At 45.2% G+C, this 24877-nt stretch overlaps 1 protein-coding gene across 3 annotated transcripts in view; it reads right to left on the bottom strand.

The window, feature by feature from the left end:
* Nucleotides 1-2944: 2944 nt before the first annotated feature.
* The window catches only part of ROGDI (rogdi atypical leucine zipper), a 130636-nt gene continuing 108703 nt past the window's right edge, over nt 2945-24877 (bottom strand). For all 3 annotated transcript variants that reach the window (XM_068136196.2, XM_068136197.2, XM_078768338.1), the window contains 4 exons: nt 20914-21027; nt 13279-13328; nt 7506-7632; nt 2945-3660 (listed from right to left, as the gene is read on the bottom strand). In XM_068136196.2, the coding sequence (XP_067992297.2) occupies nt 3622-3660; nt 7506-7632; nt 13279-13328; nt 20914-21027 (330 nt within the window). In that variant the 3' untranslated portion in view covers nt 2945-3621. The remainder of the gene's footprint in view (nt 3661-7505; nt 7633-13278; nt 13329-20913; nt 21028-24877) is intronic.

Raw genomic sequence — 24877 nt, 5'->3', positions numbered from 1 at the left:
GAGAGTTTTTGATAAAGATAGCCACCCCACCACCAGGCCGAGGCTCAGGTCTATCATACTGGAGGAGGGAGTAACCAGGAAGAGATATTAAGGAATCAGAGACATCTTGAAGGAGGAAAGTCTCTGTTAAGCAGATCAAGTCTGGATTGTCAGAAGCAACCTGTATGGAGAGATCAGTCAGGTTTGAGCGAAGGCCCCGGATGTTTGAGGTCCATACCGTTAATGAAGAGAGAGGGGGAGCATCGGGTACAGGACAGGGGAGGGGAGGAGTAGGGTAAGATGAAGGATGAGAGGGGGAGGTAGGGAGAGCAGTTGTTAGTGTGTCAGCGATTGCAGAAGAGTTCCAAGAAAGGGAAGGGTGAGGAGGATGAAAGGTTTGAAGGTGAAGGGATGAGGCACAGTGAGGGGTTGTTTGAGGGGGGGCAGAGGAAAGAAGAAGGTTGGGGGGGGGTGGAGGTATGAGATAGAAGGGAGACGAAGTGGGGAGGAGGCAGCTTTGAGGAGGAGGGGGGAGGAGGGGGAATTGGAGAGGAATGGTATGGGGGGAGATTTGAATGGGAGGGGTTGGGGGGGAGTTTTGAAGGGGAGGAGTGAGGGGGGAGTTTAGGAGGGGAAGGGCAAGGGGGGAGTTCAGGAGTGGAGGGGCAGGGGGGGAGTTTAAGAGGTGCGGGGCAAGGGGGGAGTTTAGGAGTGTAGGTGCAAGGGGAGGGATTTGGATGGGAGGGGCAAGAGGGGAGTTTAGAAAGTGGATGATTAATGAAAGATGAACATTGAAAACAAATTGGGTTTGTTGTGATTTTCAAGTTAGCAATCCGGTTCAGAATGATGGAGGAGGGATGGAATGAATGTGAATTTAGACCATGTAGTGAGGGAGACGTATAAGATATTGAATTTCTTTTTTTTGAGGTGGAATGAGTTGGAGAGGAAATTGAGAAAAGCCTTTTAAATAGGAAGAAAAACAGCGTGTTGTAAAATACCACTGAGTAAAACACTGAAGGGGAAAGGTTATACATATTTAAATAATATTTAAACAGAACCGTGAACAATCTTATGTGCACAAAAATACCAACGGGGGGAGAGCCGAGAGGGACCACCACGAGTCACGTGAAGGGCAAACGGTGGATGGCAAGGAGTTAATCAAAGGTTCAAAGGTTTTTGAAATATCGCGTACACAAAAGGACATGAACAGATGCTTGGTATGTCGGACGGAGCTCATTTTAATATTACCCGTCTCCGACTTTGTCGGAGGGGCGGGGGACAATTAATAGGAGCAAGGCAGCGAGAAGGGGATGTGTTGGTTACACGAGAAAGCCTGACAGTGGATCAATCAACACAAAGTACCTTCACATAGCAAGTCATGCTCAGCCAGAAGACTCGACACAAAGCACCTTCACATAGCAAGTCATGCTCAGCCAGAAGACTCGACACAAAGCACCTTCACATAGCGAGTCATGCCCAGCCAGAAGACTCGACACAAAGCACCTTCACATCGCGAGTCATGCTCAGCCAGAAGATTCGACACAAAGCACCTTCACATAGCGAGTCATGCCCAGCCAGAAGACTCGACACAATGCACCTTCACATAGCGAGTCATGCTCAGCCAGAAGATTCGACACAAAGCACCTTCACATCGCGAGTCATGCTCAGCCAGAAGACTCGACACAAAGCACCTTCACATCGCGAGTCATGTTCAGCCAGAAGACTCGACACAAAGCACCTTCACATCGCGAGTCATGTTCAGCCAGAAGACTCGACACAAAGCACCTTCACATCGCGAGTCATGCTCAGCCAGAAGACTCGACACAAAGCACCTTCACATAGTGAGTCATGCTCAGCCAGAAGACTCACACAAAGCACCTTCACATAGTGAGTCATGATCAGCAAGAAGACTCGACACAAAGCACCTTCACATAGCGAGTCATGATCAGCAAGAAGATTCGACACAAATCACCTTCACATAGCGAGTCAGGCTCAGCCAGAAGACTCGACACAAAGCACCTTCACATAGCGAGTCATGCTCAGCCAGAAGACTCGACACAATGCACCTTCACATAGCGAGTCATGCTCAGCCAGAAGATTCGACACAAAGCACCTTCACATAGTGAGTCATGATCAGCAAGAAGACTCGACACAAAGCACCTTCACATAGTGAGTCATGATCAGCAAGAAGACTCGACACAAAGCACCTTCACATAGCGAGTCATGCTCAGCCAGAAGACTCGACACAAAGCACCTTCACATAGCGAGTCATGCTCAGCCAGAAGACTCGACACAATGCACCTTCACATCGCGAGTCATGCTCAGCCAGAAGACTCGACACAAAGCACCTTCACATAGCAAGTCATGCTCAGCCAGATGACTCGACACAAAGCACCTTCACATAGTGAGTCATGATCAGCAAGAAGATTCGACACAAAGCACCTTCACATAGCGAGTCATGCTCAGCCAGAAGATTCGACACAAATCACCTTCATATAGAGAGTCAAGCTCAGCAAAAAGACCAACTACCGCGCTCACGCAAAAGCAACCCACACTATTAATCCACGGTCCCAGACGGGATAACGACTGAGGTTTCACTGCGTTATGACTGAGACACAAAGACAGTGGAAGCTTTGGGTATACTCTGGACCAACCTGTGTGTGTGGATGGGCACACCTTTATCTAGTTTTCTAGTTCCGTCAAGTAATGTCCAACTTCTGGTGACATTCATGACCACATTTCCCCAAACACACCCCCATCATGTAGTGCTTCCCAAAGGTCTCGCACAGTTGATGAAATAAACATTAACCGGTTGATGAAACATTCAAGGTAGATAAACAAGCTAAATACCACATTGGGAGATTAATGTTAGCCAAAGTACACAACTATTGGTAAACTAAGGAAATGGTAAATGGAAAAACCGATTATGGACACGGATAAAAAAGAAGAATAATTATTAGGTGTATTCCATTTAAACAGGTTTTATTACTGTTTTTAAGCTTAACTCAATACATCCTGAAAGAAGACCTCCAACAGTGTTTATGATAGAATGTACATCCCCCTTTGAAAGCCAAAAACATGTATACACACAATAAAATATATCTGCAATTACATTCTACAAACCTGACAACGACAAACTTTGAGGCCATATCTTCAAAAACGATAATCATTGCTGGACACTGGTTCTGAGGGAAAAGGTGCGCACGCACACATATAAAACAACATTTTTTAGAGTGTTAAAGGAAATGGCAGAAGCCTGGCAGGTAAAAGCAGTGTTGACGTTTGTGGGATCCGAATGGACGGAGAGAAACCTCATGGATTTAGCAATCAAATCACGTGTGGCGAGGCTGGTACAAACCATGAACAATGCTGTGGACTGTTCAAGAGGAAATCCGACAGTTGATTTAATCACTCCAAGTCGATCGCACTGTGATCGAATAACAGTTCATAATAAAGCAGTTATTTTATGAGGACTGTCACACACGCTGCCCTACAAGGCAAGAAGCAACAACCACTGGCACAACACAGCTATGAATTGGGCCACAAATATTTGACGGAGACTTCTATAAAGCAGCGACCACAGAAGCAGTGGCTCGTGGTCAAGGCTCGGATGTTTTCTTCAAGAACGATGAACTTGTAATGTCAGTAATGCTTGGTCCAGTAGTTTTCAAACACAGACACCTTGAAGGAAGATTGGCCAAAGGAAAGGGAGGGAGGTGAAAAATGAGGGGAGTTGGGGTGGGGGAGGGGTGGCAGGTGAGTAAGGAGGGGGATGGAGTGGGGGAAAAAAAAAAAAAATCCATCAGACAGAGACCGACACACACACAATTTTAACGTTGACTGGATTACCATGTTAAAATGTATCATGGCAAAAGGCTGGAAACCAACCACACCTATGCACAAATACAACCAACATGCATGGGCAACCAACCAAAGCGCAGGTAAACACATGTGCGCGTGCAGGCGGCGACCCGTTGCGCAGTTTAAAAAAAATTCAAAGTGAAGTTGCTTTGAAGTCTGTAAAATGTATATATATATTTTTATCAAAGTTTGAAAAATAAAAAGGTTTGGTTAACAAAAGCGAAGCCCAAAAAGAGATGCAGAACATCCACGTACCCCAAATGCATTAAATACCTTTGCCATGCTGTAGCACAAGGTGAAAAAACGAGAATCCAAACGAGGATTCCTGAACATTTAGTGTGCTGCGGGTCGTGCGACGTAATAAAAATAAATTTGAGTGCAACTCGTATAGCCTTCGACGGATCTGGTCATTGAACAGTTTACGTTTTGTATCCCACTGAGAGACCGGACCTGAACCAAAATCGAATTGGATTGTTCTTGTGACCAAACCAACTCATCCAGCAAGTTTTGTCATAAGACATCCACTACTTTTTGAAATATCGTGCTGTGTATCGTTTTTGGCCCTATAACCCAAAGGTGAAGAATCACAATTTTAATTTTTTAATTTCTCGTATTCAGATCTTCACCACAATCTAATCAATTTGTCCAAGTCACACACCCACCCGGTCCACCAAGTTTTTGTCCAAATCCGTCCATAACTTTTTGAGATATCGTGCTGTGTATGTATGGGTTTAGCCCTATCACTCAATGGTGAAGAATCACTCAAAAATTAAATAATTATCATATCCGAATCCATATTCAGATCTTCACCAAAATCGAATCGATTCTACCTTGTCAAACACACAACCTCTCCACCAAGTTTCATCCAAATCCGTCCATAACCTTTTGAGATATTCTGCTACATATAGTTTTGGCCCTATCTCCCAATGGTGAAGAATCGCTTAAAAATTAAATAAGTCTCGTATCCGAATCCATATTCAGATCTTCACCAAAATCGAATCGATTGGTCCTTGTCGCACACCCAACCTCTCCACCAAGTTTCATCCAAATCCGTCCATAACCTTTTGAGATATTCTGCTATATATAGTTTTGGCCCTATCTCCCAATGGTGAAGAATCGCTTAAAAATTAAATAAGTCTCGTATCCGAATCCATATTCATATCTTCACCAAAATCGAATCGATTGGTCCTTGTCGCACACCCAACCTCTCCACCAAGTTTCATCCAAATCCGTCCATAACCTTTTGAGATATTCTGCTCTATACAGTGCGTATCAAAAAAAAGGTAATCCGAATTCAAGGGGGTTAATATGCAAAGGTTATTTATTTTGACAATTTACATGTGGTTTACCAATTATGAGGAGATCCTCAGCTTTCCATTGATACCTTTCATGCATCATTGCAGTCACACATGACCGAGTACATGTTCATTGAAAATGACAAGTTCAAATCGCATTTTTACAAGTTTAGCCAATCGGTGCAAAACAGTTTGAAATGGACGCAATACTTGTCGACTGCCAAGTTGATCATGTAAAATTGTTAAGCTGGTCTGGTAATCGTCGGTTGCGTCATCCTTTGTTTAAGATGGGTATTTAAGATGGGCCTACAGTGTATGGGTTTAGAGACAGTCTGAGTCATTGAAAAGATGGTTCAACTTACGACTGAACAGCAGACCTTTGTGGTTACAACCTTTCACCAAACTGGAAGTTTGCAGCGAACTCGTGATGCGTCCAGGGAACATTTCCCAGAACGGGAGCCTCCAGCAGCCAAAACCATCTGGGCGAATGTTAGAAAATACCAAGAGCAAGGCACGAGCCTCAACCGCAACAAGTAGAATTCTGGTAGTAGGCGAACTGGGCGATTGGAAATGAACATTGCTGTCGTAAGGCAGCAAGTTTTGGAGCATCCTAGGGATACCAGCGCAAGACGAAATGGGACGGGATTGCCTTCGGCAACATTCAACCAAATCACAAGACTGGACCTCCACCAACATCCATATCGGATTCACATCCGTTATCAACTTACGGCAGGGGATTTTGCCAGGAGGCTGGTGCTTGGCAGATGGTTGATAGCACGTTGCAAAGCAGATGTCAATTTCCTGCAGTATCTCATTATCGGCGACGAAGCTGCTTTCGCCATGGACGGCAAGGTCAATACCCATAATGTTCTTGAATATGCACCGACAGGACAACCCCCGGAATTTAATTTTGACACCAACATGAATCGACAAAAGTGGACTGTTTGGTTGGGACTTTGTGGAAGTGGTCAGGTGATCGGACCATTTTTCTTTCAAAGGAATGTCAATGGTAACAGGTATCTGCAGATGATCAATGATGAAGTTTGACTGCAGCTGGAGGAGAACAGTGAGTGACAGGTTCCTGGTGTCTTCAGATATCTCTGGTGGGCCCAAGACGGCGCCCCAGCACATCGTCTTATCGCTGTCCGAGATCGACTGAGGGAACTCTTTGGAGACCGAGTCATCGCCCTCAACCATGCAGTTGAATGGCCGCCAAGATCACCTGACCTCACACCATGTGATTATTTCCTTTGGGGACATTTAAAGAACAAGGTGTTCGTAACTCCTCCCCGTGATCTTGACGAATTGCAGGACCGTATTCGACATGATGTGGATGCTTTGCGCAATGACCCGGCTATGGTGAGACGAGCAGTTCAGGGCATGCTCCGCCACTGTGAGCTTTGTGTTGAAAGGGGAGGTGGACATGTTGAAGGTGTGGGTGCATAAAGGCCAATCATTCCTGAGAAAAGTTCACATCTGACGTTCATTTTGCACCAATTATCCTGAGTTGCATCGATTAGCCAAACTTGTAAAAATGCGATTTGAACTTGTCATTTTCAATGAACATGTACTCGGTCATGTGTGACAGCAATGATGCATGGAAGGTATCAATGGAAAGCTGAGGATCTCCTCTTAATTAGTAAACCACATATAAATTGTCAAAATAAATAACCTTTACATATTAACCCCTTGAATTCGGATTACCTTTTTTTGATACGCACTGTATAGTTTTGGCCCTATCTCCCAATGGTGAAGAATCGCTTTTAAAATTCTACTAGCTGGATCTGGATCCGGATCTTCACCAAAATTGTATCGATTCTTTCTTGTCACACACACAACCTGTCCAACAAGTTTCGTCCAAATCCGTCCATAACTTTTTGAAATATCCGGCTGTATACAGTTTTGTCCCCATCACTCAATGGTGAAGAATCACTTTAAAAAGTCTCAGCATTCTGATATTCGGATCTTCACCAAAATCGAATCAATTTGTCCTCGTCACAAACCCAAGCTATCCACCAAATTTCGTCCAAATCCGCCATAACTTTGAGATATCGTGCTATATAATCGGTTTTAGCCTTATCACTCAATGAAGAATCACTTTCAAAATTCCCCGATCCCGATTCGGGCCTTCACCAAAAGTGAATTAATTCTTCCTCGTCAAGCACCCAACCTCTCCACCAAATTTAATCTGAATCCATGCACAACATCGAGATATTCTGTTCACAGACAAATAGACAGGGGAGAAAACACAACCTCCGTCCACCTTTGGTGGCGGTAAAACTGTAATGGTAACAAATAAATAAATTGCTTCAACGTAATGGTAGAAGGAGCATTAAGAGGGCAGGATCACAGCTATCGAGTACGTGATACCTTATCTCGGAGCTGCTGGGAGAGCTGAAGCGCGAGGGTGGTGTACAACAGGACTTGGTTCAGCCATGAAACGGTACTCTCCACCTTGTGTGTGTGGGAAATCTCTAATTTTTGTCCCCCGTATTCACTGGGGAGTGGGTGTGGAAGTGAAGGGGCAAGGGGTTTCCGATATTTCAGCAATAAAGTCATCATCAGGCAGGATTATACATTTGGGCTCTGTTTCATTGTCACGGCATATTTCTAAACTTAAATTGTTAACCTATAAAAGCATGCAAGTGCAACATGAACTTGTCCTGGCTATGATAAACACTGCAGGCCGTGTGAAAAGCAGCAATTCTAAGTTTATATACATTGACATGTACATCCGTGTACCATCCCAAGTTTAATCCCTTCAATCATTATCAATTACTTCCCTCAAGGAAAATGAGCAATAATGTGATGCATCGATTTGCCAAAATGAAAATTTTAAATATTTATTGGCTCAAATAAGTACAATCGTTGGTATTAAATAGACCTGTGACATTTGGGGATATAGCAGTGTACCAACAGTGACAAAACTTTGGAAGACCACATCTGACTTCTTCATGTGATGAAATAAAGGAAAAAGAAAGGTGGGGACATTAAACAGGCTTGAGGAAGGATTAAATACAGTCCTACAGAAGATCAATTATTGCCAGATAACGTGAGGATGAGTGATTGGATTAAGTGTGGAAATCTATCCCACCTCATCCCCCCTCCCTTCTGTGAGAGAAAATAGGGAATTGACAATTAGAGTTAGCCAGGTCAGGTGTAAACAAGGAATAACAAGGAACATTGATGCTGGAGGAGGTCAATTCGGCCCATCAAGCCTGCGCCCAACACCAGACCAAACACATCTATCTCAGGCCACTGACCCACTTTCAACATGGGGTAGTACCATACATGCAAAATAAACAATATTTAAATGAAAAGTATTTTTTGTGCTACTGCAGCAAAGAAATGTTTTTTTTGGGGGGGGGTTTTTTGGAGTGAAAGGGGGGAGGGGGGGGTGGTACATGGTAGATCCCTCCCACAGACTTCACAATCAACATACACCACCAGTCAAGAGTTTAGGTACACCCAACATTTTTTGATATTTTACTGTTTAATGTGCAAAATGAAAACAACATGTGAACAAAACTCTTACCAAAGATATATCTGCTCATCTACGGATAATATGTTGTGCTTCAATGCATCTTTCTCGTGCAAAATAGGTTTAAAGCAATTTTTGGCAATAGGTCGAAAAATGCAATGCTAAATCCAAACTGAAACGCGAAGTTAATGTTACTAGCAACGGTAGTAGAGGGTAAATGTTAGTTCTGGGACACACTCTTATGAAACATGTAAGTGAATGGGGAAAGCGCATTGAAACGCACTAAATCGCCCTTTTTTCCTCTTTTTCTAAGCCCCTTTACCTACTACTAAAACACATTGAAATCAATGAAATCAATGGCTTAAACGATTCATATAAACATCCGTTGGATCATACCACACGCAAATCATCAAAATCTAAACAGTACATGGCGCCCATTTTGAAAAAAGATTGAATTCTGCAAAACGGAAGCGGCTGCTCCACGTCTTTCTCAGTCGCACGTTTATGTGTGAAAAGTGCACGCCAAATCTATAACACGGAAGCGGCCGCTACACATGTTTCTCAGTCGCTTTGCACACGCTGCCGTGTTACCTCAGAGCCACACGTTTATATAGGAAGAGTTCGTCAGGAGTCGATCTACTCTCTCCTGGTACATAGAATTTCCTGTTCATATCGGTAAATATTATTCCATCGTGTTTGGAAACCTGGAAAATTTGGAAAAACAATATAGCCTATTTTACTCCAGGGGGTCCTCGGATTACCCACCCAAAATATCGCTGCAATCGGTTCAGCCGTTTTTGCGGTACCTTCGTACGGACAGACAGACAGACGGACGGACGGACATTTGGTGAATTATAGTAAGATTAACGTTTCATCTCAGGAGCAAAAACTGTTTACAAATACTCTGCTCTGTGCGGAATGAAAGTTTGTGCTTAGTTTCTTCATCATGTGCAATGGCGTTGTGTTGTGATGTTGTTGTTGTTGCAAAGGCATTGCAAAAAATGTTTACAGAAAGGTCAGCCATACAATCCAATGAGTGTTTTTGTGTTTCAGATTACATGAACATGGGTGCCAAAGCTCAGCTAACGCTTGAAAAAAAGAGGCAATTGTAACTTTTAGAAAAGAAGGCCAATGCTTGAGACAAATTGCAAAAAAATTACAAGGGTCAGTAAATGCAGTTGCTTTTGCCATGAAACGATAAAACAAAACTGGTAAAAATGCGGATAGAAAACGTTCTGGTCGACCAAGAATCACAACAGAATCACAGGACAAGTAATCTGAGTCACCAGTCTACGCAACAGACGTCTAACAGCACCGGAAATTAGAGCCTAGCTAAACAGCTCCAGCATTGCAACTGTTTCAAGGCCTTCTTTTCTCAAAGTTATAATTGCCTGTGTTTTTTTCTGGCGTTAGCTGAGCTTTGGCACCCATGTTCATGCAATCTGAAAGATGCATTGAAGCACAATATATTATCAGTTGAGAAGCAGATATATCTTTGGTAAGAGTTTTGTTCACATCTTATGTTCATTTTGTACATTAAACACATAATGTTGGGTGTACCTAAACCTTTGACTGGCAGTGTATGCACACAATCACCCATTCACATGCCAGCTACTTACAAGTCCTGCCAATATCCCTGGATCTCGCCTGTATCTCCAATGCTTGAGGTGTCAAGGTAATTCCGATTCAAACCTATCTAACATTTCTGCTGCAACTACCTTTGTATGCATTAACTACTCTTTGACTGCATGATTCCTGCGTTAACTCTCCTTCTTTACTCTTATGGCCCCTGGTCCCATCGCTGTCTTTAATGATGAAAAACAAATCTGCACTTGGATCAACTCCCACCCCCAGATCCTTCTCCTGTGTGATGCGCTCCAAGATTGCTCCTTGCATCATGTAATCTCTATTTTCATTGTTCTTACCCACCTCCAGCACTTTACACTTATTTACGTTAAACGGCATCGGCCAACGTTTCCCCCAATTTATGAAAGTATCAACAGTCTCCTGAATATAATCCCCCCTCTCTATGTTATCTACCTTACCTCCATGCTTTGTGTCATCTCAAATTTAGAAAGCAGACCCTTAACCCCACTGTACAAATACAACCACCTCTAGAGGCCATTTTCCCCGCAGAGCAAGGGTTGGCCTTTTTCGGGCACCGTAGTCCCCTTTTATTTGAAGCAATGTTTTATGGCCGGATGTTCTTCCTGCCACCAACTCTGTTAGTCGCCTCTTGCGACACACAGGGAATTACCAGTGAGCTGGTACTCAATTTGCCGACCCCGGAAGGATGACAGGCTGAGTCAACCCCTCTGGCGTTAATCAACGATCGATCGGGATTCGAACCCAGGATCCTAGGATCCCAAGCTGGCACCCTAACCGCTAAGCCAACACCAGGCTCCACTGTACAAATCATTGATGTAAATTACATACGAATGGTCACAGTACTGATAACCGTGGTACCACATGACTTACTTCTTCCCAGATACCCCACGATTTATAATGTACATCCGCCCATCGCCTTCCACTACATCCACTGTTGTTAGCGAATGTATATTGCACCGGGATTCAATTCAGTAGCATTACTACCGAGGTCCAGCTGTGCTGCTGATGCAGTGACCCTATGCATTCGTGCAGGAATTTGTAATTTCTTCAAGGTGTGGTCGACAACTCAGGTCTCTTCATGAAGGACACAGTGCGATCATTAACGTGCACCAACTAATGCTGTAAGATGGGACACCTAGCTTAATATCCATCTGAGAGATGACGCACTTATTGATGCACGACCCTGCCTGTGAAAAACCAGGTGACCGTTTATAGTTGGGCTGAGATTCAAATCCAGATTAGACAACTCGGAGGGGAGTGCACGCATCTCTAAGCTATCCTGCTAGGCCACAGAGCCATTGTTTATACTCTCAGCTGGTGTGACATTCTCCCTGTTGAGAAGGCAAACGCTCCTGAGCTATACAAGAACACGATGATACAGAGGGTTGAAATAACTCCGATCACGAGGGCCGACGATGACGAAGAACACCCAGGGGAGCATTTTTGGAGATGCGTCTTGAGAGAGCGTGTTCATGAGCGACATCTGAAAAAAGCAGCTCCGAAACACAAAATAAATTTCCAATAAATTAAAAGCCAAAACCATTTTGGAGATGTCCCTGACACCGTGTTAAAAGGTCATAGACGACAGAGATACAGACGATGTCATTAAATGGATGAAAACGCTCTTGCCATTGCGAACATCGTTTCATTGATGTTATCCCTTCATCAGCTCTCCCCATCACATTCACCGAGCCATTCATAATTAGTCACGGCTCCAGTCGTTCGGTCGTTGTTAACATTATATAGACATCAGCAGCAACATTCTTGGGCATTTGTCTTCGGTGCAATAACGGTTATAGTCACTGTTACTGCAGCCACAATCAATGCAATCAGAAGAGTGACATTAAGCGACTCGGAGAGAGCAGCTTGCCGTGTCCTGAGGCGGGCATTTTAAGCCGGTAGCGCCATCTGCTTGCGAGTGCTAAAAAAGAAAAATGATCCTATGCAAATATCTGCGAGGGAGATTGCCTCGGAAATCCTCCATTAGGCCGTCGCACATCTTCCGACCACAACAGCCTTGGTCCCAGCGGCCATGTAAAGCAAGTTCCGCATGGCCTGCAGATTAACGACCGAGCTCGGCGCTAAATTTATTCCTTGCAAATGCGGTGCCGGTCATGCTCTGAAACTTGAGCAACGATGCTCACGGGTCCAACTCGATGCGGGCGAGGCATGACCTACTCGGCACTGTGGCTGGCAAGGAAAGGAAGGAGATTACATTCGGAAATCATTTCAGAATCAATGGAATCTCCCGTCATGAAGCGAACTCCGAGGGCCTTTCACTCACTCACCGCAGGCAGGTTGGTGGTCTTTCTGTCTTCTACCGACTCCTCTCTGTCCAAGCCCCCCCCCCCCCCAGCTCTCTCTGTGCTCTGCCCCACAAATATTCCTACATGTCACACAGGATCTGCCAGCAACCCTCTTATGGTGAAACTGTCAAAATCAAGACTCTCTGCTCACCTTCACTCCTTCATCCCTCTTTTCTCCCGCCTCTGGAACAAACTCCCTCACTCCCTTCAATCCCACTCATCCCTCCAGGTCTTCAAAACAGCTGTTCACCACCATCTCTTATCTTCCCCCATCCAAAATCTTGATCTTTTCTACCCCTGCTAATTCACCCCAGATCCACTTTTTTGAAATACCAACTTCTTTCCTGGAAGTCCTTGCAGTGTTCATGTGTTTTATACTTCTCCCACCCCCCCCCCCCACTCCCCCATTCCCACACCTCCTTCCCACAAGCCCTCTCCCTCCCACAGATCTCCCGATGTCCATGCTCTCAAATGTTGTGGTTGTGTGCTTTCCCCTCTTGCCCCATCTTGTCTACCACTCCCCTTATATGTTTTATGTGTCTGCTTGATTTTTTGTGTGATTAATGTTAGCTCTTTAACGAGCCTCGACCTTGTATCCAAAAAAAACAAATAATATATATATATTTTAAACCTTGACAAAAGGAAGTACGAGCTATTTCAAATGTAGCAACATAATACTAACTGAATGACAGTCAAAAGTCCAGGCAACTCAGCATGATGTGTTGAGGAATGTTTGAAGGAAACTTACAACATTGCACCTGGAGAATGGCACACGGAGCCTCCTGCAGCTTTGAAGTTCTGCAAAGAGCCAAATATGCAGTGACATCATCACAATATATAAAACATCATCCCCTGTCCAAGTTCTCAGACGAGCAGTATTATGGGAAAAATACCATGTGCAATTTGCCTTGACAGGCCGACGAATAAAAAACCCCCCCAAAAAACCACCTTTAGAGGCCATTTATCCCCGCAAAGCGGGGGTTGGCCTTTTTCGGGCACCGTGGTTGTTGTTGTTTTTGTTGGTCCCCTTTTTGAAGCAATGTTTTATGGCCGGATGCCCTTCCTGCCGCCAACCCTGTTTGTCGCCTTATACGACACACAGGGAATTACCAGTGAACTGATACTCAATTAGCCGACCTCGGAAGGATGACAGGCTGAGTCAACCCCCCATGCGTTAATTCAGCGATCGACCGGGATTCGAACCCAGGATCCTAGGATCCTAAGCTGGCACCCTAACCGCTAAGCCAACACCAGGCTACCAGGCACCAGGCAACACCGACGAATGCGCATTCATAAATCAGAGATTTCCATACAAATAACAAAACCACCTTTTGAGGCCATTTTTCCCTGCAGAGCAGGGGTTGGCCTTTTTTGGGCACCATGGTCCCCTTTTTGAAGCAATGTTTTATGGCTGGATGCCCTTCCTGCCACCAACCCTGTTAGTCGCCTCTTGCGATACACAGGGAATTACCAGTGAGCTGGTACTCAATTTGCCGTCCTCAGAAGGATGACAGGCTGAGTCAACCCCCCTGGCGTTAATTCAGCGATCGACCGGGATTCAAACCCAGGATCCTAGGATCCCAAGCCAGCACCCTAACCGCTAAGCCAACACCAGGCTGAGATTTCCATACAAATGATGTTGCAAAACTATAGGGCTGCTTATTACTTCTCCACATAAACCACACGCATGTGCTTATCGTATATCAATCCCATTACGCTTTAGCACAAAAAAACAAAACAACGGAATTGGACGAATCTCGGGTTACAACTTACGATCACAATCGAGAATATTAATCTCGAAATCGAAAGTAAAATTCTTGAAAAAAACAATGGCGTTTTAAAAAAGTAGATTCAGGAAGTTATTAAGTTTTACTTTCACCAAATTGTGAGAATTTTTTTTCCTTCCATTGGGTGTAACTGCAGAAACGTGGAAATACCGGCTTCAAACGAGGCTACATTTCAAGGTGTTGGTTGTGACGCATGGGTTTGAATATCATCTCGACGAGAAACTCTGTCAGCCAGCCAACCCCTGGGAAGATGATGAAATTTTGGTTAGATGCCATCTCTTTGTTACAAGCAAACCAACTGTCCTGATGTAACTCTTATATGGTCAGAATCAACTCCTCGGTGGTTGACGTTTTCCCAGACCACCATATATGGTATATATGACGTCATTCAAAATGGCCACCATAATCGACCCATTGTGACGAAGAAAGTCGTTGAATCACGTCTGCTTGATCGATATTGCTGATCTTGGTGTCGATTAATATTTTTTAAGGGTCGAGGATTCGGAATCAAACAACAAAATTACAATCAACCATGTTTACATTTCAAAAATGACATGCGTCGCCAAAATAACGATGTAGTAAATCACATATTTACAAAAATGCCTCACTATGTATGATTGTATGTTCTCATCCATCATAATCACTCATATTGGAGTCTGAGTACCACTTCAAGGTGTATCAACAAATTGCTGCAGGATCGCTGCATTCTTCTCTTCTGCATTGCATCCACAGGCAGGGATGCATATTTGTTGTGCAGGTTTTCGTACATTTGCAGGCAGCAGCTTTGCACTTCTTGAGGCCACAAGATTTTGCCAAATGCCATGTAAGAAGATGTTGTGTCTGAGTCAGTGCATCGAATCCCAAAAGGTTCTCCTTAACCAGATGTGATAATTTTTCAGAGTTCTCATGCACTCAGCAGCAAAGTCAAACACTTGCGGTTCCACTGACCATCCAAACAGGAGTTCCTTGAAAGAAGTGAAGTAGAAGCAAGACTGGTATCTCTACAAAATACCATGATGCGATTACACCCCATGTTTATAGCTTCAAGCCCGTGGAGAATGATGTGTATGTCCGCTTTACCATTATCGCAGGCCAGACTAGTCAAGGTATCCCTGGTTGTGGATGAAACTTCCTCAGTAGAAGTGAATCCTTTCCCTATTACCAATTCACAGCCACTGGGAACTTCATAACATCGCCTCATCAAATCATTGGATAGGAATGCAGCAAGATCTGCTTTGTTCTCGCACAGATATATCAAATGTGCCCATACCTGGGGTAATGGAACATTGCAATGGCAAATATGGATGTGCGATGGCAAAATGGCAAATATGGAGCGTGCGATGGCAAAATGGCAAATATGGAGCGTGCGATGGCAAAATGGCAAATATGGAGCGTGCGATGGCAAAATGGCAAATATGGAGCGGGTGATGGCAAAATGGCAAATATGGAGCGTGCGATGGCAAAATGGCAAATATGGAGCGGGCGAAGGTATCTGCATAATCGCCAAGTGACTTGCAACCAGCAGGTTTCTTCAGACGTCGATGTTGTCAAATAATGCCAAGACAGTGCGACCAGGTTGATAGGGAGCTCTCCCCCCTGGGCTGGTGCTCTTGCCTCACACCTAGCTCGGCTTCACGCGGTTGAAACCAAAGCATTCAGAATCGTTGGAATCCTGCGATGAAGCTGATTATGAGGGCCTCTCTCTCAGCGCAGGCAGGTTGGTTGGTGGTCTAACTGAATGACAGTGGTCTTTCTGTCTTCTACCGACTCTTCTGTGGCCTAGCTCCCCGTGCTCTGTCTGTGCTCTGTCCCCCAAATATTCCTGCAGGACACACAAGATCTGCCAGCAACCCTCTTCTGGTGAAACTGACAAAATCAAGACTCTCTGCTCACCTTCACTCCTCTTTTCTCCCGCCTCTGGAACAAGCTCCCACGCTCTCTTCAATCCCTCTGCCCCCTCCAGGTCTTTAAAACAGTTGTTCACCACCATCTCTTATCTTCCCCCATCCAAAACCTTAATCTTTTCTACCCCCGTTGAAACACCCCAAAACCACCTCTTTACACCCACAACTTCTTTCCTGAAATTCCTAGAAGTGTTCATTTGCTTTATACCGTGTACCCCTCCCTCCTCGCCAGCCCTCCCCCTTCCACAGATCTACCGACGTCCCTGTTCTCTTCTGTTGTTGTGCTTGTGTGCTTCCCTCTCTCTCCCCTTCTTGTCTCCCGCTCTCTTTGTTATATGTTTTATGTGTCCGTTTATGTTTTTTGTGTTTAATGTGTTAGCTCTTTCACGAGCCTCGACTTTGTATGCCAAAATCCACCGTTTGCCCTTCACGTGACTCGTGGTGGTCCCTCTCGGCTCTCCCCCCGTTGGTATTTTTGTGCACATAAGATTGTTCACGGTTCTGTTTAAATATTATTTAAATATGTATAACCTTTCCCCTTCAGTGTTTTACTCAGTGGTATTTTACAACACGCTGTTTTTCTTCCTATTTAAAAGGCTTTTCTCAATTTCCTCTCCAACTCATTCCAGCTCAAAAAAAAGAAATTCAATATCTTATACGTCTCCCTCACTACATGGTCTAAATTCACATTCATTCCATCCCTCCTCCATCATTCTGAACCGGATTGCTAACTTGAAAATCACAACAAACCCAATTTGTTTTCAATGTTCGTCTTTCATTAATCATCCACTTTCTAAACTCCCCTCTTGCCCCTCCCATCCAAACCCCTCCCCTTGCACCTACACTCCTAAACTCCCCCCTTGCCCCGCCACTCTTAAACTCCCCCCCTACCCCTCCACTCCTGAACTCCCCCCTTGCCCTTCCACTCCTGAACTCCCCCCTTGCCCTTCCCCTCCTAAACTCCCCCCTCACTCCTCCCCTTCAAAACTCCCCCCCAACCCCTCCCATTCAAATCTCCCCCCATACCATTCCTCTCCAATTCTCCCTCCTCCCCCCTCCTCCTCAAAGCTGCCTCCTCCCCACTTCGTCTCCCTTCTATCTCATACCTCCACCCCCCCCCAACCTTCTTCTTTCCTCTGCCCCCCCCTCAAACAACCCCTCACTGTGCCTCATCCCTTCACCTTCAAACCTTTCATCCTCCTCATCCTTCCCTTTCTTGGAACTCTTCTGCAATCGCTGACACACTAACAACTGCTCTCCCTACCTACCCCTCTCATCCTTCATCTTACCCTACTCCTCCCCTCCCCTGTCCTGTACCCGATGCTCCCCCTCTCTCTTCATTAACGGTATGGACCTCAAACATCCGGGGCCTTCGCTCAAACCTGACTGATCTCTCCATACAGGTTGCTTCTGACAATCCAGACTTGATCTGCTTAACAGAGACTTTCCTCCTTCAAGATGTCTCTGATTCCTTAATATCTCTTCCTGGTTACTCCCTCCTCCGGTATGATAGACCTGAGCCTCGTCCTGGAGGTGGGGTTGCTATCTTTATAAAAAACTCTCTTCCTCACTCGCCCTCCACTGCCCTCTCTCCACCTCACCCCCAGGAATACCTTTGGCTACGGCTTCCCCTTCGCTCCCACCTTTTGTTCATATGTGTGTTGTACCGTCCACCAATCAGCGATGACTCCATCTACATCTCACTGTCTGATAATATGGACCAACTTCTATCTACCCATCCCAACTCTCTCTTCCTCATATGTGGTGATTTCAATTGTCACCATGCCAGTTGGCTGGGTGTGGGTACCTCTCTCACCAGCCATGGCTCTTCAGCAAAGGACTTCTGCGACTCACTGGGACTGACACAATCTGTCAATTTCCCGACCCGGATCTCAGTCAACGGAGCATCTTCTCTTCTGGATTTGGTTATGACAAACTTCCCTGAAAATGTCTGCTGCTCTTCTTCTGCTCCAATCGGCTCATCTGATCATGTGCTTGTCAAAGTGGACATCTCTCTGACCATTCTCAGAGAGCCTCCTCAGCGTCGACGAGTCTGGCATTTCACTCAGGCCGACTGGGACGGTCTTCAAGCAGCCATCAATCGTCTGGATTGGTCTCCCATCTCCACTGCCTCTGACATCAATTCTTCCTGGGAATTCTTCCAAAGCAAACTGATCTCTCTCATGCACAGATTTATCCCATCTCGCCTTCAGTTGTCTTACCCTTCCTCCCGTCCATGGTACACTGAATCTTGTGGTGAGGCAGTTGCCCTGAAACAACTTGCCTTTGCCTCTTGGAAGGCTAATCCAACTGAAGGAAATCTCAGTTCCTTCCACCAAGCTCGGAACAAGTGTGTGTCTACCCTCAGGAGTGCCAGGAAGCACTATCTCTCCTCACTCAAAAATGAACTCTCAAACCTGTCTCCTTCCTCCAAATCCTGGTGGCGTCTGGTCAAATCCGTTTCTGGTGTTTGTTCCCCCTCCATCCCCTCCCTTACCTCAAATGGCCACACAGTTGACATCGCACGTGACAAAGCCGAATGCCTCAACTCTGTGTTTGCCTCAAAATCCTTAGTCCCAAACCCATCTCTCTCTGTTCCCACCTTTCCCAGTCGAACCAAACTGCTCCTGGACTCTGTGACCTTCTCTCCTGACAAGGTGGAGGAGTTTTTGTCAAACCTCGACTCTGATTCTGCAACTGGACCAGATGGCATCAGCCCACGGGTCCTAAAATCCTGCTCTGCCGCTCTATCGCACCCTCTCTCTGTTCTTTTCACCCTATCTTTTGCTCAAGGTCATCTGCCAGCATCCTGGAAATCAGCAAACATTACCGCTTTACACAAAAAAGGTGCAAAAACAGATCCTTGCAACTACAGACCAATCAGCCTGCTCCCAATTATCAGCAAAGTCATGGAATCCATCATTGCTTCGGATATGAAATCTTTCCTCTTCTCCAATGGCTTGATCTCTGATCATCAATTTGGTTTCAGACCAGGTCACTCTACTCTGGACATGCTGCTTCTGCTGTCTCAACAATGGATGGAGGTCCTCAATGCCAAACAGGAAATCAGAGCTGTCTCCCTTGACATATCACGTGCCTTCGATACGGTCTGGCACCCAGCTCTGCTCACCAAACTCTCCTCCTATGGTATCCATGGAAATCTCCATGCATGGCTTGCGGACTTCCTCTCTGGTCGTAGTCAACGTGTGGCCCTGAATGGATTTCTCTCATCTCCCCTTCCCGTTCAGGCTGGAGTTCCCCAAGGCAGTGTGCTGGGCCCTGTGCTTTTTCTGGTCTTTATCAATGATCTCTCCGACTCTCTGGAAAATCCTCTGTATCTCTTTGCTGATGACTCCACTCTCTGCCGCTCCATTCCTCTTCCCTCAGATCGGCAGTCTGCAGCCTCCTCACTCTCTGAAGACCTGGACAAAATCACAGACTGGTCAAACATGTGGAACATGTCTTTCAATCCTGACAAATCTCACACTCTTACTATGTCTCTCCGAAAAGATCGACTGGACAACCCTCCCATCTACTTTCTCAACAATCCTCTCCAAGAAGTTCTGTCGCTCAAGCTTTTGGGTCTCACCATCTGCCATGATCTTTCTTGGGAAAACCACATTTCCAAGCTGGCCTCCAAAGCCAGTCGCCGACTGGGCATCCTCCGTCGTGCGAAGTCCTTCCTAGGCACACCTGGGCTCCTCACCACATACAAGGCTTTCATCCGCAGCTCAATGGAATACTGTTCTCCCCTATGGGCTGGTGCTCCTGCCTCACACCTGGCTCGGCTTCACGCTGTTGAATCCAAAGCTTTCAGAATCATTGGAATCTCCCGCGATGAAGCCATCTCTGAGGGCCTTTCACTCACTCACCGCAGGCAGGTAGGTGGTCTTTCTGTCTTCTACCGACTCCTCTCCGGCCTTGCTCCCCCAGCTCTCTCTGTGCTCTGTCCCCCAAATATTCCTACAGGTCGCACAAGATCTGCCAGCCACCCTCTGATGGTTAAACTGCCGAAATCTCGGCTCTCTGTTCACCTTCACTCTTTCATTCCTCTTTTCTCCCGCCTCTGGAACAAACTCCCACACTCACTTCAATCACACTCCTCCCTCCAGGTCTTCAAAACAGCTGTTCACCACCATCTCTTATCTTCCCCCATCCAAAACCTTGATCTTTTCTATCCCCACTAATTCACCCCAGATCCACCTTGTTTCAAATTCCAACTTCTTTCCTGGAAGTCTTGGCAGTGTCCATATGTTTTATACCTCTCCCACCCCCCTCCCCATTCCCATGCCTTCCCCCCAAAGCCCTCTCCCTCCCACAGTTCTCTCGATGTCTCCATGTCTCTCGGTCCCTGCTCTCAAATGTTGTGTTTGTGTCCTTCCCCCTCTCTCCCCATCTTGTCTACCGCTCCCGATGTTATTTGTTTTGTGTCTGTTTGTCTTTCTGTGTGATTAATGTTCGCTCTTTCACGAGCCTCGATCTTGTATACAAAAAAAAGAAAAAAAAAGAAAAAAAAAAAAAAAGTTCCCAGGACATTGCCTTGAATAAAACCAGCCTCCAAGGTTGAGGCTGCAGATACGAAGACAGTGAGGGCTTCACAGTAGAGTGCTTATGAGTGGATTTTAGACCATAAGAGGAATTTTAAAAAAAACGGACAAGCAAGCAGATTGAACACTGGACTGCAGGTCTCACCTTATTCAGGTTTGTTTGCAGTGGGTGCACCTGGTATAGTATGAGGCACAGTTTGTTGTGGTGTACGTAAAAGTTCACCAACACATCAGAGGGCAGTGGTGGATTGAACATTTTCTAGAGGAAATTGGGAAATGATAATATCAGCAAAAGAAAGAGGAAAACTGGGCAACCGTCATAAGGTGCAATAAATCGTCGATCATACAACAGGTGTACACGGTTTAAAGAAAAAAAAATTGACAGCAAAGGGAATTGAGATTTTAAAATATAGCTCCGTGGGGGACTGACGGTTATTTCCCAGTTTCTGATATTTTCAAATAAATTACCTGAATTTGAAGTGAAACCCTCCTTTTCAGCCTGTTATCGGGGATGGATCCGGATGTGGAGCACAACCCAATGAGACCTTACTGTTCTGATGTATTGTACAAAATGTGGTCCATTTTGGTCATGTAGTTTGTGTGAAAAATGTTTTAGTGAATATGAGGGATTAGGGGAGGGAGCCCGTGGCCCCCTTTCCATGGGAGATACGACCATGGGGAGCACAACTTAAAGTTGGGGCATGGTCACGATGTCGCATGGCCAGTTTGGTCAGGATTCGGTTGTCGGTTTCTCAGAAGATTTTTGAATGAAATACTAATATTTGGGGCAAAACCCCCTTCCACCTCCTTTAAATGTGCGGATCTGGAAGGGGAGCTCAACCCCATGAGACATTGCTGTCCTGATGCATCAAACCAAATTTGCTCCGTATTTGTAGTTTGTGAGATGTAGTTTTAGTCAAATGTTAACTGACATACATACGTACGTACGTACGTTCACATACAGACGGCCAGACACCGGGATCCACTCCACAAAGTTATTTTGGAGATATAACCGAAAAATGAATGAAAACTAATGACTGAAATGAAAAGAAAAAAGAAGGGGTTTGATGGGCATTTTCAAGAATGAACAAACATCATGCAGTTCAACTTGCATTCGAGTCTGCTTGTTCAGTCAAAAACTTTAGCAGGTTCTCATGGTACAACAAACAACAACAACATGCATTTTAAAGGCCATTTTCCCTGCGAGAGCGGGGGTTAGCCTTGCGGTCCCCATGACAATCTTCTCCATTTTGCCATATTTTCTGCATCTCTCCTTGTTAACCCCCTTGCCCGCATTTCTTCTTCCACCATCTTTAGCCAAGTCTTTCTCGGTCTTCCCCGTCCTCTGCTTCCTTCTACATTCATGTCCATCACTCTTCTCAACCAGTCACTTTCATCCTTCCTCAACACATGACCAAACCATCTCAACCTGTTCCTCTTCACAGCATCAATCACAGGCTCTATTCCCATCATCTTTCGCAATTCATCATTTGTCTTCCTCTCTCTCAACGATACTCCGCACATCCGTCGAACTATTCGCATTTCCACCCTTTCCAACCTTCGTTGCTGCTCTACGTTCATTACCCATGTCTCGCTCCCATAAATCATAACACTTCTCACACATGCAGCATACACCTTTCCCTTCAGCTTCAACGACACTCCCCTCATCATCAGCACGCCACTCAGTTCCCGAAACTTCTTCCATGCACATCTCACTCGAGCAACCGTTGCCGAGTCTGATCCACCTTCTCCATTCAGCATGTCTCCGAGGTAGCAAAATGTTTTCACACCTTCCAGCTTCACGCCGTCTCCAAGATCCAACTCAACATTTCCTCCATCTGCAGCTCCCTCTGTGCACACCTTACATTTGAATGTAGCTGCCACACTGGTTAATGACCCTCTCAGACCACTACATTTTTGATGAACCCACTCAGCGCACATTGTACATTGAATGGAGTTCACTCCGACACCCTTCCTACACACAGCACAGGGCCACTTCCCAGTTCTTTCCACCTCACCACATGCTTTACCACTTGCCATCACCTTCATCTTTCCGATATTCACCTTCAGACCTTTTGTCTCCATACATTCCTTCCACGTGTTCATCTTTTCCTTCAGTCCATCCATACTTTCCGCAATCAACACCAGATCATCTGCATACAACAACTCCCACGGTAAACCCTCCTTTACGTTCTGAGCCAGCACCTCCATCACAGCTACAAATAGTAGTGGACTTAGTACCGACCCCTGATGCACTCCCACCTTCACCTCAAACTCACCACTGTTCCCGTCCTTCGTCCTTACAGCCGTGCGCGCTCTTTTGTACATTGCCATCACTACTCTGATTAACCATTCCTCCACTCCTAACTTCCTCAATGCCCATGTCAATACTTTGCGTGGTACCCTATCGAATGCTTTCTCCAGATCAACAAACCCAAGAAACAACTTCTTCCTCTTCTCCATGTACTTCTCCTGCAACTGCCTCACAATGAAAAGCGCGTCTGTCGTTCCTCTCATCCGGTACCTCTCGTCCGGTACCTCATGGTACCTCTCACCAATTCAGTTTTGATTAAATAAAACAGCAATGCAGTCTTAACTGGGATCCCAGGTTTCCATCCAATGTTGAGTCACAAGTCAACAATCTTTTTTTTCTTTGAGATATAACAATTTTTTAAGTACTTGAAGTGAATCGAGCCCCATGGGGCACCCTCTCATTGCGTTGAGTAGGGTAGGGTATTCTAAGGGATCACCAAGTATTTAGGTGTACAGAAAACAAACTTTCAACCAATACCAAACATATGACGACGGCACATATGGTTCTGGAGCACAAATACGATAATAGCCATCCAAACGATGAAATGCGTTAAAGATAAACCAGCCTCGGTGGGGTAACGGTTAGAGCATCTGGGAGGTTGGGGGTTCCAGCCCTGGCTGAATCACCCCAAAGACTTGAGAACTGGTACATGCTGCTTCCTTGCTCAACACTCGGCATTTAAAAAGAATATAGTACGGACAAACAACCATAAATAGGTAATAATAGTGCAGGCTTTGATGTGCCCAATGGCGTCCTTCCTCCTGCTTCGGAGTTCTTTGTAAGCAAACTCATATTATACTGTAAATTGGATACTTGATTCAGCCATTTGAAAGGCAGACGTATTAAATAAAGTTTACACACTTAAAGAACGTCCTCCACAATTTCATTAGAAAAAAAAGATGTCAACTTTCCAATCAGTTTCATTACACATCCAGCACAAGCCATTGTGCTGTGGACTTTTGGCCTCGGTTTGAAATGTCTCGACAAGTCACCACTTTAAATGAACATTACCAATTTACATTAGAATTAATGCAGATGAAACAGATGGCCCAGGTTTGTGTGTAGTGTAAGAAACTTGTCTTAATTAACAGGTAAAACTTGACCTTTCCTGCTCGCTTTACCATCAATGATGTTACATTTTCACTCCATTTCATGTCAAACATTATTCGTATTTTTTGACTAACGTTTTTAAATTCACAGAAGATAACACAACATGTAAAAAGATCCATAGCTTTCTCCTTCATTGCCATTATATTTAGCACACAGGTTTCTTCTTCATTTGCATGCAGCACAAGGCTACGTGGCAGCATCATTGGCTGAAGGTGCGGCTGTGTCGCTGATGCACCGCCCTCTGCTGGTTAGGGCAGGAATTTGAAATTTGTTCAGGGTGCCGGCAATAGCTCGCCTACTCTTCACGAAAGACACCATGGGATCTTTAACGTCCACCAACGATCTTTAACGTGCTGGCTGATTGGATGCTTGTTTAACGTCCATTTGAGGGAAGGCACATACATTGATGAATCACGCTGTCTGTGAAAGCAGGACGACAGTTTTTTTTTTTGTTTTTTTTTGTATACAAGATCGAGGCTCGTGAGAGAGCCAACATTAATCACACAAAAAGTCAAAACCGACACAGAAAACACAAAATAAAGGGGAGCGGTAGACAAGATGGGGAGAGAGGGGGAAGGACACAAACATTTGAGAGCAGGGACATCGGGAGAAATGTGGGAGGGGGAGGGCTTGGGGGGAGGTGGGAGAGGTATAAAACATATGAACACTGCAAGGACTTCCAGGA

This window comes from Myxine glutinosa, chromosome 14 (genome assembly GCF_964187855.1).
Source record: "Myxine glutinosa chromosome 14, kmMyxGlut1.1, whole genome shotgun sequence".
Taxonomy (NCBI): domain Eukaryota; kingdom Metazoa; phylum Chordata; class Myxini; order Myxiniformes; family Myxinidae; genus Myxine; species Myxine glutinosa.
Note: the sequence above shows the minus strand (reverse complement) of the source record. Positions and strands in the feature narration are given on the sequence as shown.